Source organism: Neolamprologus brichardi, chromosome 3, assembly GCF_056152115.1.
Source record: "Neolamprologus brichardi isolate AB-2024 chromosome 3, ASM5615211v1, whole genome shotgun sequence".
NCBI lineage: Eukaryota > Metazoa > Chordata > Actinopteri > Cichliformes > Cichlidae > Neolamprologus > Neolamprologus brichardi.
The window spans coordinates 47,545,119-47,559,547 of NC_142106.1; the positions used below are offsets into that span (position 1 = coordinate 47,545,119).

The window sequence follows — 14,429 nt, forward strand, 5'->3', positions numbered from 1 at the left end:
CACACACACACACAGACACACACACGCGCACACACACAGACACACACACTTCTCTGTTCAGAGTATCTGTCTGAGCTGCTGCCTTGTCCTGCCTCGTTCTCTCAGGTCAGCAGACCAAATGCTTTTCCTTGTTCTAAAGACATAATGGATACTCGAGGGGACAGGTTTTCGCAGTTGCGGCTCCAAAATTGTTGAGCAATGTGTGACTGCAATGTGTATGACAAAAGAATTTCCCTCGGGATAAATAAAGTTCTTCTTATCTTATCTTATCTGCACATAAGGAAGGCTTAAAAACACACTTTTAATCCACTCACCGAAATCAGGACTCGAGTCTTGATTTCCACTTTGACATTCAGATGACAGGATCAATATTCGGTGTGAATAACATGAACTAGCTGCATTAGTACTAGCATACTAGCAAGGTGTACCTAACAAAGTGGTGAATAAGTATAGAAGTGTGTGTGAAGTCTCCTTATTTTCTTTCAAGACTGTTAGTGGACCACCGCTTTTGGCACCAGTAGAAAACAACAGTGATCGCAGTACATCCATGCTCCCTAACAAAGGCTTGTATGCTGAATCACAATGGACACAAGCACTATTTCTATGCAGAAGTGCTTTCTATCTAACATTACTCCTTACTCCAATGGATGCATCGGAAACAGACTTGGGGTTAGCCTCATGCCCAAGGCATGCCAACTTTAGGGTTAGGGATAACCTAACCCACCAACCTTCTGATTAGTAGATGATCTGCTCTACCTCCTGAGGTACAGCCACCGCAGTGGTCCTCGTGTCACAGTCTCAAAAAAGTGCTGTTTAATTTTTTTGAAACAATACAGTAAATAAATGCATCTGAAATGCAGTGATGTGAAGTCATTATTTTCATAATAAGAATACTCTGGCTTTTCTCTTTTATTTAAACCTACATTCGACAAAGATGAGAACTCCGAGTATCTAATCCAAGTATCTATAAAAACATAGCATAGCATTTCATCTGTTTTTAAAAGCTGAAAAAACTACAGAATGGACATGATGATGAGATGGTTTTGTCAAAAGTTGGATATTTTCTCTTCAGCTAAGTTTTGTGTGAAAATCAGCTGACAATTGTCTGCAAAATAATTAAATAATAGGACAAGCAAATCATAACCAAGGTTTAAAGCTTTTACAAAAAGTAAATGAGCATCAAAAAAGTTATTTAACTTACGAGAATTAAACATAATGCATTACTTTATTGCAGGGGTCAGGCCTGTGTCCTGCAGGTTTTAGATGCGTCCTTGATCCAACACAGCTGATTCAAATGGCTAAATGACCTCCACAACATGTCATGAAGTTCTCCAGAGGCCTGGTAATGAACAAATCATTCGATGCAGGTGTATTGACCCAGGGTGATATATCTGCAACCTACAGGACACCAGCCCTTGAGGCCTGGAGTTTCCCACCTCTGCTTTATTGCTTTAATGCCCTTTTTATCTGGTAGGGGAAGTTAATATAAGTTCAAATTGAATACTTGTCCTCACATCTGGTTCTCCACAATCACACTCTTCTCCGTCCTCCACAAAGCCGTTGCCACACTTCTTGCCCCCCACCAGATCGTTCATGTTGGGAATGTTATATAAGCACATGCCCCCTCCCTTCTGGAAATAGCGGTCCAAATCACGTTTGCTGCAGTAACTGAAGACTCGAGGGAATGGGTGCCTGGACAGGGACATTATCATATTATTTACATTGAACAGAAAGTAAACAAAATATCAATGTTATGCATGCATTTGTACATTTTACAATTATTCAATCTGTAAGTATTTTGACTGATATACTATTTAAGTCATTAGCAATTAGCAGAGGGAGAGAGAGAGAATGTGAGAGACACAGAGGTCACAGGTTTTAAATGAGCGGTGTGTTACTGCTTTGTATAACTTGAACTATTTTTTTTTTTCAAAGATAAAAAAACAAAGGTGAAGCTGTGAATGATGAATTTTTTTTAATATATTTTGCAGTTAGGCTTAAACATGGCTCTTTACCATCCCTGCTCCCATCACAGAAAGCATTAATATTGAATGTACACACCGCAGTAATCTTGGACATATGTGTAAGAAAAAAAGAAGGAAAAAGCGTGCGTGGGCAAAACACCTTCCAAGTACTATTCAGCTACCTCCCTCTTCTCAACATAGATGCTCATCTAGAGGCCAAATCCATGGTCATCATAATCATCAAGGCGATATATAAAGAAGATGCACTGACTCTAGAACAGTTCTGCACTTATCTTAATCCCGTAGCCTTCTCAGCTATTGCCTTCCCCAAGCCATCAGCTCTTGCCTAGACTTTTAAGCCACTTCCTTTGTAAACTAGTCACGTGTATAAGCTGACAGACCAGGGATCTCAAACTCAGAGGAGCTGGGGGCCACTGCTGGCACTGTCATTTTATCAGAGGAAAAGTCCACAAATATTTCCAAAAATTTAGTGTTTTTGTTTATTTTAAATATGCCAAAAAAAAATCTATGACTGAATGTCATTGGAAAACACAAACGCAGTGTATAGACGAGTCTTAACAGTTTACTTACAACTGGGCTCGTCAGGCACTCTACACTTGCTGCAGTGGTTATTATTATATTTACATGCTTTCATCTTCTGTTTCTCGCCAGTAGCAACTTGTACTTTTCAACTCTCCTTTTCCTCCGTGCCTCGCACTCACACACACACACACAAAGGGAGGGGCAGTCCCACACATTCTCCCTGCAGCACGGACTACACTGTCCATACACTGTCACACTGTAACACTGCTCATATTGCCTTCATGTTAAATCATTTTTTTTAATAATATATTTTTATATATATATTTCTTCACCTCAATATGCGGGCTGCAAGTAGGGGTGACGTGGGCCGCAAATGGCCCCCGGGCCACGAGTTTGAGACCCCTGTCTTAGACAGTGCTGGAGGAAAGCAATCCTTAGGTTTCAGTTTAGCTCCACTATAGCCACTGCTACTTATTGTAAACCGTGAAAAGCTTACATGATAGTTTGATTCTACGCTTTCTGTCTGATATTGTATTGTATTATGTCAGTATGTTATATTGTATCATGTTTATCAAGGAACAAAGTCTTTCACACAAATACTTGTTTTCCTACATTCGGATTTGTAGTACCTATACCTATACCTAGTACCTAGGGTCTTTATAAGGAACCTTGAGGGAATTGCTGTTGTAGTGCTATATAAATAAAATTGACTTGAGTTGAAATCAAGGTGTTAGTAACAACATCTGAGGGTGACTAGGATGTTTCTTTAGTCTTGTGCAGAGCTCGTGGCTAACCCGGTGGCAGCGGCCATCACACAGCCTCCTTGATCAGCAGTGGCCTCCACACAGCAGCTGTCATGGTCGTGGCTCATCCCAAAGTTGTGGCCAATCTCGTGGGCCATGGTGGCTGCAGCACCAATGGACAGCTCTGAGTGGTCCTGTAGAGGAATAACAAAAGGAGCTGTCACTTATGTGATGCAGTCTATCAACAATATGTTCAAACTAATTTAATATGGGTGTGTCAGAGTAAGCTGACTTCATGGTTGGGCCAGGTTATTATGGTTATTGTTATGTCTATTAAAATGATTTTAGTGCATCTAAGTTAAAAGTTGAACTGTGGATTTGTATGTTGTATCTCAAAACTCCTGGTTATAAATTTGTATTTGTTTGACTGATTGTCTAAATTTGTGTTCCTTTTTCAGTGATATATTATTTTTTTGATTGTTAACTTTTCAAACTGACATGTTTAAACAATGAATTTGTTACTTTTAACATACATTAAATTATATGTTTATTAAAGTAACAAAATGAGTGTTTTTCCAGCATGGCCAGAGGGGTGCTAAGCCTTGAAGATTCACAACACACAGAGCTCTTGATTTTTTTAAAAATTCTATATTACAGTTCGTTAATACCAAAGAACCATCTCCAGTACTTTCTCCTGTCTCAACATTTCATGTCAGAAAATAATGTAGACATCAACAGGCATAACACGCACATACGATTTACACACGGTTTACACATGCTTCAATTCGTTGGCATGTCCATGTCCCATTAACAACAGCTTGATAAACAAACAAAAAGTTTTTTTTTCTAGTGTCTAAATTGATGCTCAGTCATCCAGGTACGGAAATGGTCATGACAATTTGCATATTAATGAAGAAACTGACCTCATATCCCATTTTTTGCCAGTTGTACTAGTTTCAGTCAGTATGTATGGTTTAAAAGGTTAGGGAAACCTGCAGTCAGCTGAGACTGAGTGGCTCATTTATCATCACTTCGATGAGTGACAAAATGTTTCTCCCACTTAAAACGCTACGTCCAGGTGAACAGAATAAACTTTTTTGGGATTTTTATTCCATTATTTCAGACTGCAGTGATCCCAATAATATGTGGGGTACATCAACTACATTTATTTTGAGTCAAATACTAAAGGCTTCGCTAGGAGCAGCGGCTGTCTCGCTATCTGAGCAGTACAGCAAGTTTTTCTTTTAAATTCAGCTGTTGCTGGAAAGCAGAATGATGTCAGCTGTGAAGTAGAAATGTATTTCCACATACCACATTGATGCCTCCAGAGTTTTCCAGGCTGCACATCCCCTCCAGTGGTGCCATGCCGATAGTTGTCCCCTTGAATGTCACACCCCTTTCACACAGAGAAAAAAAACACGAGAAACAGAGTGAATTATGACTTAACCTCAACCTTCTTCCTGTTCACTTCGGGGTCCACAATGGATGCACTGAATGCAGTTGGTCTCTTGGCATGCTAAAACAGAATCAAGCTCTGATTGAATAATCAAAACAAAACAGATCCTACTGTATCAGCACATCTAATCACCGAGTCTACATTTTTCTAATTAACATTTGTGCTGCTCCTGCTACTATTTTGAGGTTTTTGCTCTATTGGAAGCAAAATTTTTGTTTGTTTTATAAGCATTTGTTAGTTTATACATTAACCAACTGCCAGAGGCTCATCATACAATGGTGAGTGCAGAGACACATGGCACTATGCTAATTATCAGCCCAGGTCTAAACATCACGGAGGTTGAGCGCAACTGATTTAATACAATTCTCCTGAACTTGATATTCAGTGAAACAATTACAGATCAATCCTGTTACATCGGATGCTTTCACAGTATAATGCATGGATGGGTAATTCATTTTCCCAAGTAACCACATGGGGAAGGGGGAGTGTTACACCAAGGTTATGATGAGGCAATGAAAAATTTTAAAATGTGTCTCAACTGTTCCGATACTCCTGACACGTACGGGACCACTAAGGGTTTTTGCTTAGGCAGCAATTGTCCTTCTCTCCTGGATCACCTGGTGCTTTCTCTGGTGCCAAGCAACGGGGCTGTGACAGCCGGAATAGCTCTTTGGGTCCGGCAACAGGTATCTACCAGGTGTAGATCAGGAAGGAAAGAGGCGATGAGCCAATCCATAAGCAGACGAAGATGTCCACTTTCCAGCTTACTACTGCGTTTCCCCCGTGAATGGTGATCCAATATTATTGATTTTACAATTTGAGTAACAAGTGCCAGAAACAGCACAAACACAAATGGCAGTGACAGACGGCAGGCCACTTAATAAGGCCATGTAATAATTAAATGTATTACATTCAGACATGCTGCTGAACTTCCCTGATTTATTAGACTGAACATGGTCAGAGATGCCATCACCTCTCCATCATGATTAAAATTTTGCTTGTGTTTTCTAATCTGGTCTAAATCTTGTGATAGGAGCAGTAAATTCTAAGAATACTAAAAATATAATTTGCAGGTGATTGAAATAAGAGATATTACTTCCTGCGATTGCAGTATTGTATCACAACACTGTAAAGCCTTGCTGGAAAGAAGAATTTCTCAAATACTCCACTTAGTCTGCTGACACTGTGACCCAGCTTCAGATAAACAAAAGATAAACATTGGAGCCTAATCAGTTTCACAGCCACCCCAATTCTTGACTTATTTGACAAAAGAAAGTCACACATTCTTTCATAGACCTTTAACAAATAATATTTTTTTAAACTTCTCGTCAATGAAAAAAAGGTCACATTTTCTGTCATGCAAGTCCATGTAAAGTACAATCACTAAGAATATGACAAAGTGAACAAATGTCTATTATGTAAACCACTTGAATGGATTCATAAAATAAATTTAGCATTTATTCCGCAGACAGCAATGAAGCCAGATACTGAATTTGTATACTAAAGTCATCAAAATATGTTTTCACGGGACCTTATGCAGAGGCATATATGTGAAAAACTGAGTACACAGGAATTTAAAGGATAAGTAACAGCCAGGTGCTGCTAATCATTTCATTAATTATTTTTGAGATAATTTATTGAAGCTGAAATTCAGAAGCTGAATTTTTGGCATTCAGTTGTCATGGTCCTGGGCCATGTTGGCCCAGTATTCTTAGTTTTCATGTGTTTTGTATTTTGTTCTTTATTTATGCCTTGGTTCCTAGGTTGTTTAGTTAAGATGTTCCTTATTTGGTTACCCCTTGTGTGCCCCTCTGTGTATCTGTGAACCCTTGTTTCCCCTCGTGTTTTATTCCATGTTTTCCCCAGCCCGTTATGTCCGTGCTCTCTCTCCTCCTGTCTGAACCTCTGTGTACTTCCTGTTTTACTTTGACAGTCTCCCGTCAGTGTTGCATTTACTCCTGCCCTGTCTTGTTATGATTATCAGTGTCACCTGTGTTCCCCGTGTGCTCCCACTTCCCTCATTAACCCTCTGTGTATTTATGTCTGCGTCTCCCTCAGTTCTGTGTCGCGTTCTCCCTCATGACTGTGTGCCCCTCCGTGTGTTTCCTCGTGAGTCAGTTCCTTAGTACTTCCCAGTTTAGTTTCATATTATTTTGTATCGCCTTTATCCTCAGTCAGCAATAAAGCTGTATTTTGAGTTCAGTCCTGTTTTCCCGTGAGTTTGCGTTTAGGTCCTCTCCTGCCTGCACACAGCCTGATCATGACATTCAGTGGTATGTTAACACAATGTCACAATCTTCCTGAGTGACTGTAAAACATTTCTTCACAATGATGTGAGAGTCATTCAGAAAGTGATTACTGCAAGTTACTACTTGCTACTGGTTTTACACACTGTTAAATCATTGGGTATACTTGAAACATTATTTTTCCCTTGACTGTATGGTATAACTATTTTTTTAATGAAAAACCACAGTCAGCATATCCACTCTGTTTCAAACTGATCACTGAAAAGGTAGCTGTGAACTGACAAGAAAAATATTATTTTGATTCCAACAGGTATGAAAATGATTTAAAGTTCCTGCTTGAAATACAAAAATGCTTCAGACAGAGGTGAAAGTTTTGTTTTGTTTTCTACATGTCTGGTGTTGGCTCAGTGCTGTGGTATGTTTCTTACGTAAGCAACTGGGCATTGTCATGCTTCTTGCGTGATTTTAGCTTCTGTCTCCATTGGAGGAAGGACCGAAGGGTTGCATTTGGCTCCTCTGTGATGATGCACTGATCTCTTTCAGTCCAAACCTCCAGACCAATGAGAGGCACACGGATGTTCAGAGCCCTGTAGAACTGAACATAGACACAACAGATATTATTTTTCTACATTTTTCCAAATGGCAAATAAAAAACCCCAAAAACTATTACTAGTCACTGTCACAATATTAAAACTACTGACAGGTGAAGTCATATTAAGTACTGTAATTTGTGTGTTTTCAATCACTACGGATTTAGAACATAAAAGTTATCTCAAAGTAGATAACTAATACATGACAAGGAAATATATGTGGACCCAGCAACAATAGCTTGTTGAATCAAACTGTTTGTTCTCTGGAGAACAGGAGTGAACAGCAGAAGCCCTCATCCTTACCTTATCCACATAATTAGCAATTTCCATTATCCTCGCCTTAGTCTTTTCATAATCTTGATTCTGCCGTTGAAACTGCACGATTGCATAAATGAATGTTAGCCATGAGGGGAAAATGTAAAACATCTTAGAAACAATTAATCCCGACTGATACCAATTAGAGTGGGAGAGGACTTCAGTCTTCTTATTGGTAAATATATTTTATAACACTTTGCCCAACTTAGAATCTCTGAACATTGTATACGCTACTGGATCTTAGTAAAATCTTAACAACAGGCATCATGCTGATGGTGGTTTACAACTAAAATGTGTTTTTCCCTTTAATAAACATCAAGAAGAATACTGGCGAGAATACTGTCAGTATTTTTTTTAATTAATTGTGTTCCAGTCGCCTTAAATGTGGCAGAAGGAGCCCAAAGTGTACTTCAATTGAGACATAGTATTTAATTACTGCAGAACAACCATATGAAAGTCCGTCCACCTGGCAATTCAACCTAAATCTATCCCCACATTAAGCAGACAAATACTAACTCCACTTACTTTTGCCTCAGTACAACTACTAGATAAGCTTAGAATTGTCCATATAAAAGAGCCATATTATCTTGAATTACATAATTGTTTAGTATGTGAACTGAGTGTCCATCCTGCTGTGTGAGCTTGATCTTAGCAGACAAATGTAGTAGTTTGACTGTGCACAGGAATAATCGGCTTGGGCATGAATAAGGCAGGTGGTGAGTCATCTTACCAATGTATTATCCGCCACAATGTACAGTTCTATGTACTTAGTCGTACCCAAGGTATTCCTTTTAACCTGCCATTAAAGAGAAGAAGGAAGGAGCAACATGTTTATAAATACAGTACCATAAACTGATGGGCTAAAACAAAGATAGGAGATAGGGAATACCTAAAATGTTAAGAGACACATACTTGTCAGTCCATTAGAGTGGAAGAATGTGCAGAAAAGGTGTAAAAAGGACATAAAATATTATACATATTTAGACAGTGAACTATGGGGAAAAACACTGGATGAAGATATAACTGCTCAGCACTAAAAGAGATCCTTTAAAGCAGTAAACAAAAACAAAATATTGAATCAATCAATTATATTATATTATATTATATTATATGAAATAGCAACAACAGTCAACAGTTAACCCCGTATGATCAAGCAGTTAAAGGCTGCCAACTGCCCTGTTGGGGCTGACAGGAGGATGACAAAACTAAACATAACATACACTGTGGAAGAGACCCAGAGCCCCGGCCTTATTGGGCAGTGGGGGTGCGAGGCAGGGGTGTGGTCTCTGCATTCCACATTTAAAGTTTTCCACAGCAAATAAAAGCTGCCTCTCTGCCTCTCTCAGTTAAACCGTTTCATTGGAGTCCTGTATTTAAGTCCTACCTCTGACTGCTACACAGCACCTCCATGGTAGCTTTAGAAATGTACAAAAAGACAACATGGTTTGACAAGAACAAAATATGATTGAATCTAAGCAAAACTAAAATCATGTTATTTGGGAATTTTCAAATTAACTCATAAGCACAGATTCACAAAGATGGTGTGGAAATAGAAAAAGATCATGAACATAAGTTTCTTGGTTTCTGGTTCATTTTTACACTGAACACATTATGTATTAAGCAATATACAACCTTCCTGACATTATGATAAATCTGTTTTCTAAAAGGAATGTGGGATACAATTTGAGGGAAGAATTACATTTAAAATATCCCTGTTTTCCTTATGCTTTGTTTGATTGTGTTTTTTCTTTCTTTTCTTTGTTGTTGTATCACAAACAAACAAACAAACAAACTTGACTTGCCTGCAGTGAGTCCTGGCCTTAGTCCAATGAAACATCTTTGAAATAAATTAGGCCTTATTGTCTAACATCAGTGTCACACCCCTAAACCTTGTAAAAAGCTTTCCTAGAAGAACTGAATCTGTTATAGCTGCAAAGGGATGGCCAACATTTTATTAGACCCTCTGGATTAAGAATGAGATGTCACTCAAGTCATTTGTGTGTGAAGGCAGATAAGTAAATACTTTTAGCAAGAGAACATAGACGCCAGTGGTACCTTTAGAGAAAGTGCTTTGACACAGACATGAAAGCTACAAAATAGATTGAATGGTGGTGGAGTGGTTTAGAAATTCTCTCACAGAGAGAAGGTTTCTGGTTTAAATCCTGTTTGAGGTGGCTACACATATTCTGGTTGTGCTTTCTCCCTTTTGGGGGAGTAATTCATTATTTTTCTCTGTTCCAGATCTGTCTATATAAACCCAATTTAATTTTTGACTTAATCAACCCAATTTGGTTTAGAAAAGGTGTACCACTGATTTCTGGAAGACTCACCCTTGAATGAAATGCTGTGAGCAGATTAGAGATAAGGTTGGGCTGTGTGGTGTGATGCGTGTGGTAACAGTTTCCACCCTTAATTGGCAGCTTCATGGTACTCAACAGTGAGTGGTAGACTGGATCTACACTGCTGATTGGCTCCAGGTAGTAGGTGTCACTGGAATTCAGTGATATCAGCCCTCTGTGTAAAAGGGGAAAAAAAGAGTTGCAGTTTGAATTGAAGCACAAAGATAGACAAAAAATACAGACTTGTTTTGCCTCCCATAGCAGTCTGACTGCTGAACACTCAGAGACCTGTGTGCTCCTTAAAGTTACAAAATGTGATCTCCAGATAACACAACTGGCAAATGCAAAGCAGGGGAAGGGATCACATTAACATGTACATCCCTGTATTAACCAATGTCATATAGGCCCAGTTTATTTTTTTGTGTCATTTGCATTTTCTGTTGTATACTTCCTTTGGTGTTCTTGTTATGTATAAAAATGTGTTTTTTGAAAATAGCTGATCTGCACTTTGCCAACATCTGTCAAAAAATATAGTTCAATAAAGTTGCTCTATATAGTGTTTTACTGTTGATATGCAGCGTTATTAAATTGATTGTTTATGCAACGGTTGATATAGCACATTTGCTTTTGAGAATATTTTAGATGGCACTCATCATCAGAAAGGTTGCCGACCCCTGTTGTAGCCAAAAGGATTTTATTTGCCATATCTTCACAACAGCTGCTCATATCACAGCCACGGAAATAAGGATTAATAAACTAGTACGGCCTGAAGCAGAACAAATTAGGATGAAGTATCTGTGGCTCTCTTCAGACCTCCCTCCAATCTTGCCATTTAGGAAAAGAAGGATATCACATCCCAGACTAAAGACTAAAGCATCACCATACTACCAGCAAACAAAAGGAGATGCATCATCGTTCTTAAGGCTAAGCTAATTTGACCTGCTACTAGCCTACTCAATTAACTTGTGCTTGTAGCCAGGTAATGCATGCAAGAAGTGAAGCAGTTACATGTGAATGAAACTTCCAGCCAACTCAGACATTAAAATACAGACATTTATCACTACATCCAATCCAATAGATTGATATATGTTTCAAAATGATTAAAACTAAGCTTATTATTAATCTTAGAAATATGACATCTAACCAGATTCTTACTCTTGATGGCATTACCTTGGCCTCCAGTAACACTGTGAGGAACCTTAGAGTCATTTTTGACCAGGATATGTCCTTCAATGCACATATTAAACAAATATGCAGGACTACTTTCTTTCACTTGTGCAACATCTCTAAAATTAGAAATATCCTGTCTCAGAGTGACGCTAAAAACTAGTTCATGCATTTATTAAGTCTACGTTGGACTGAAAAGCCTTCAGTTGATGCAAAATGTTGCAGCAGGAGTCCTGACAGGGACTAGAAAGAGCAGATTTTTCCTATATTGGCTTCTCTTCATTGGCTCCCTGTTAAATCCAGAACTGAATTCAAAATCCTGCTCCTCACATACAAGGTCCTGAATAATCAGTCCCCATCTTATCTTAACCCTTTAAACCCTAACCCGTCAACGGTGACCGTTAGGATTTTTAGCAAGGGTGTCCAACTCCAGGCCTCGAGGGCCGGTGTCCTGCAGGTTTGGGTTTAAAGGGCTAATGACCCTATAGCAGCAGTCCCCAACCTTTTTTGTGGCACGGACAGGTTTAACATCAGACAATATTTTTACGGACTGCCCTTTAAGGTGTCACGGATAATTACAACAAAATAAAATGATACGACCAAGGCAAAAACTGTGGTATTTTGTAAATATAATAATAACTGTGAATTCACTGTGTAATTGTGTAACTCCATTAGCAGCGTCCTCCTGAAATGCGGCAACAACATTGAGAGTAACATCCTCCTCTTGCCCCTTAATGCTCTCTGGTTGCTATGGTAACATGCAAATATTTCTTTTAAAATAAGACACACAACTACAACATGGGAAAGACCCAGGGAAACCAAGTTAATGATAAAAACCCTGAAAACCATATATTTCACACCCGAGCCTCAACATTTGCGGCCCGGTACCAAACGACTCACGGACCGGCATTGGTCCTTGGCCCGGGGGTTGGGGACAGCTGCCTTATAGTACCAAATCACCCCATTAAGGCACTTTGGTCTCACACTGCAGGGTTACTTGTTGTTTCTAGAGTATTTAAAAGTAGAATGGGAGGGAGAGCCTCTAGTTTTCAGGCCCCTCTTCTGTGGAACCAGCTTCCACATTGGATTCAGGAGACAGACACTATCTCTACGTTTAACATTAGGCTTCAAACTTTCCTTTTTGCTAAAGCATATAGTTAGGGCTGGATCAGGTGACCCTGAATCCTCCCTTAGTTATGCTCTCGCTCTTTTCCACAGCATGTCTTTTTCCTGTCTTCCTTCTCTCACCCCAACGGGTCATCGCAGAAGGCCCTCTAAGCCTGCTTTCTTCCCATTAAAAAGGAGTTTTTCTTGCCCACCAAAGATCTTGTTCATAGGGGTCATACGACTGATGGGTTTTTCTCTGTATGAGTTATTGTAGGGTCTACCTTACGATATAAAGTACCTTAAAGCAACTGTTGTTGTGATTTGGTGCTGTATAAATAAAATAACTTGAAAAATTTAAAAATAAAATTATTAGACAATCTGGACCTAGAAGAAGGATTCTGTGCAAAAGTAAAAATCTGTAATCTGCCTTTCCTCATCTCCAGTATTAAGCAGCATAACTACTTTAAAAGCCTCAACATAAACACTTCTCTGACACCCTGGTGGGAATTCCTAAAAACAACTAAGTCTTCGCTTATTCCATGTAAACTAACACCCTTTTGGAACAATCCAGTTATTTATCAGAAAAAGGCTATACTAAGTTTTTTATCATGGTATGAGAAAGGGATTTAAAAAATCTAGAACATGTTAAACAAGATGGAAAATTCATTTCATTTGAAGAACTATCAAAACATAGACTCAGCAAAGGTGACATTCTTGAATATCATCAACTGAAATCCATCTTAGAAGAAACATTCAATCCTGGTCAACTGAATCAAGAAATACCTACTTGGGTAACAAAATGTTTTAATATCTGCCCAAACAGTGATCAAAAATGCTATAAGCTATTGTTTAAAAATGACTAAATGCCCCAACTAACAACTTACACAATAATCTCTACAGAACACACTACACAGGACAAAGGTTGTTTCCAAATGGCTCTTACACAATCGAACATATGCATCTATTGCAAAGACAACTCTGTTGAGAGCTATATGCATGCTATATGGTTCTGCATGCCTGTCCAACAGTTCTTGCAGAAGATATGTGAAGACCTAACCACATGGTTTGGTTGCTATATCTCAACCTCACTGTGCAACATAGTTAATATAAGTGAACTAGATATGGAAGCAAATACATCATGTATACTCCTTACTTCCTTATGCATCACCAAGAAAAGCCTGATGCTTATGTGTTCAATATAAAGATTTAGTTCCTGACCACATTGGTCTGGAGAAAATGTCTGCCTCTTCAAAACACCAACTGGATGAATTTGTCTCTCTCTGGTTCCCACTGGTCAATTCCATTGCTTAGTGGGGGTGATCTGCTGTAGTCTCGTTTCCCTATTTGAATTGGAGGTGGATGGTAGTGGTCTCCTGGGCTGCAGGTGACTGGCGGTCTTCCTGACGGCTGGAGAGCTGCGGTTGCTGTTTGGCCTATGCATCTACCTCAGTTGGTGGTGGTGGAGGACTGGGGTGGGTGCTGCTTGACGGTCTTGAGATGTGGCCCTGGGGTGCTAATGGTGGTCATTGGTACTCTTGGAAGCTGCAGATAGCGTGAATGTCCTGGTTTTATCTCTGCCTGCCCCCAGGTTTCTGCAGGGCATTGCTGCAGCTTCTCACCCTCATTATCAAGTACATTTGTCACAAAGACACAGGCATTCTCACACTCACTCACTCTCTCCCTCTCACACACACACACTATAGGAATATTGTAGATTTATGTATCTCTGTATTTTTTTGTGTGCTGTACATTTGTTTTGTTTTGCTTTTTCTGTCTCTTACAGGTGCAGCAATAGGCAATACATTGTGCATTCCTATTTGTGGAATACATGATTGCTTTTGTAATTGTATCATCAGATCTACACCCATAAGTTCTGGACACAGATGAAGAGAAGAGCTGAACTGTCAGCTGATCCCAACCAGGTGGTGAGTTGGATCAGGTGGCGGATAGTATGCCAGC

At 39.3% G+C, this 14,429-nt stretch overlaps 1 protein-coding gene across 2 annotated transcripts in view; it reads right to left on the minus strand.

Annotated features, from left to right (window-relative positions):
• Positions 1–14,429, minus strand: part of LOC148104380 (disintegrin and metalloproteinase domain-containing protein 33-like) — a 90,779-nt gene that overhangs the window by 24,418 nt on the left and 51,932 nt on the right. For both annotated transcript variants that reach the window (XM_087837763.1, XM_087837764.1), the window contains 7 exons: positions 10,188–10,371; positions 8,588–8,653; positions 7,846–7,917; positions 7,381–7,547; positions 4,562–4,646; positions 3,302–3,444; positions 1,515–1,692 (listed from right to left, as the gene is read on the minus strand). In XM_087837763.1, coding sequence (XP_087693889.1) covers positions 1,515–1,692; positions 3,302–3,444; positions 4,562–4,646; positions 7,381–7,547; positions 7,846–7,917; positions 8,588–8,653; positions 10,188–10,371 — 895 coding nt within the window. The remainder of the gene's footprint in view (positions 1–1,514; positions 1,693–3,301; positions 3,445–4,561; positions 4,647–7,380; positions 7,548–7,845; positions 7,918–8,587; positions 8,654–10,187; positions 10,372–14,429) is intronic.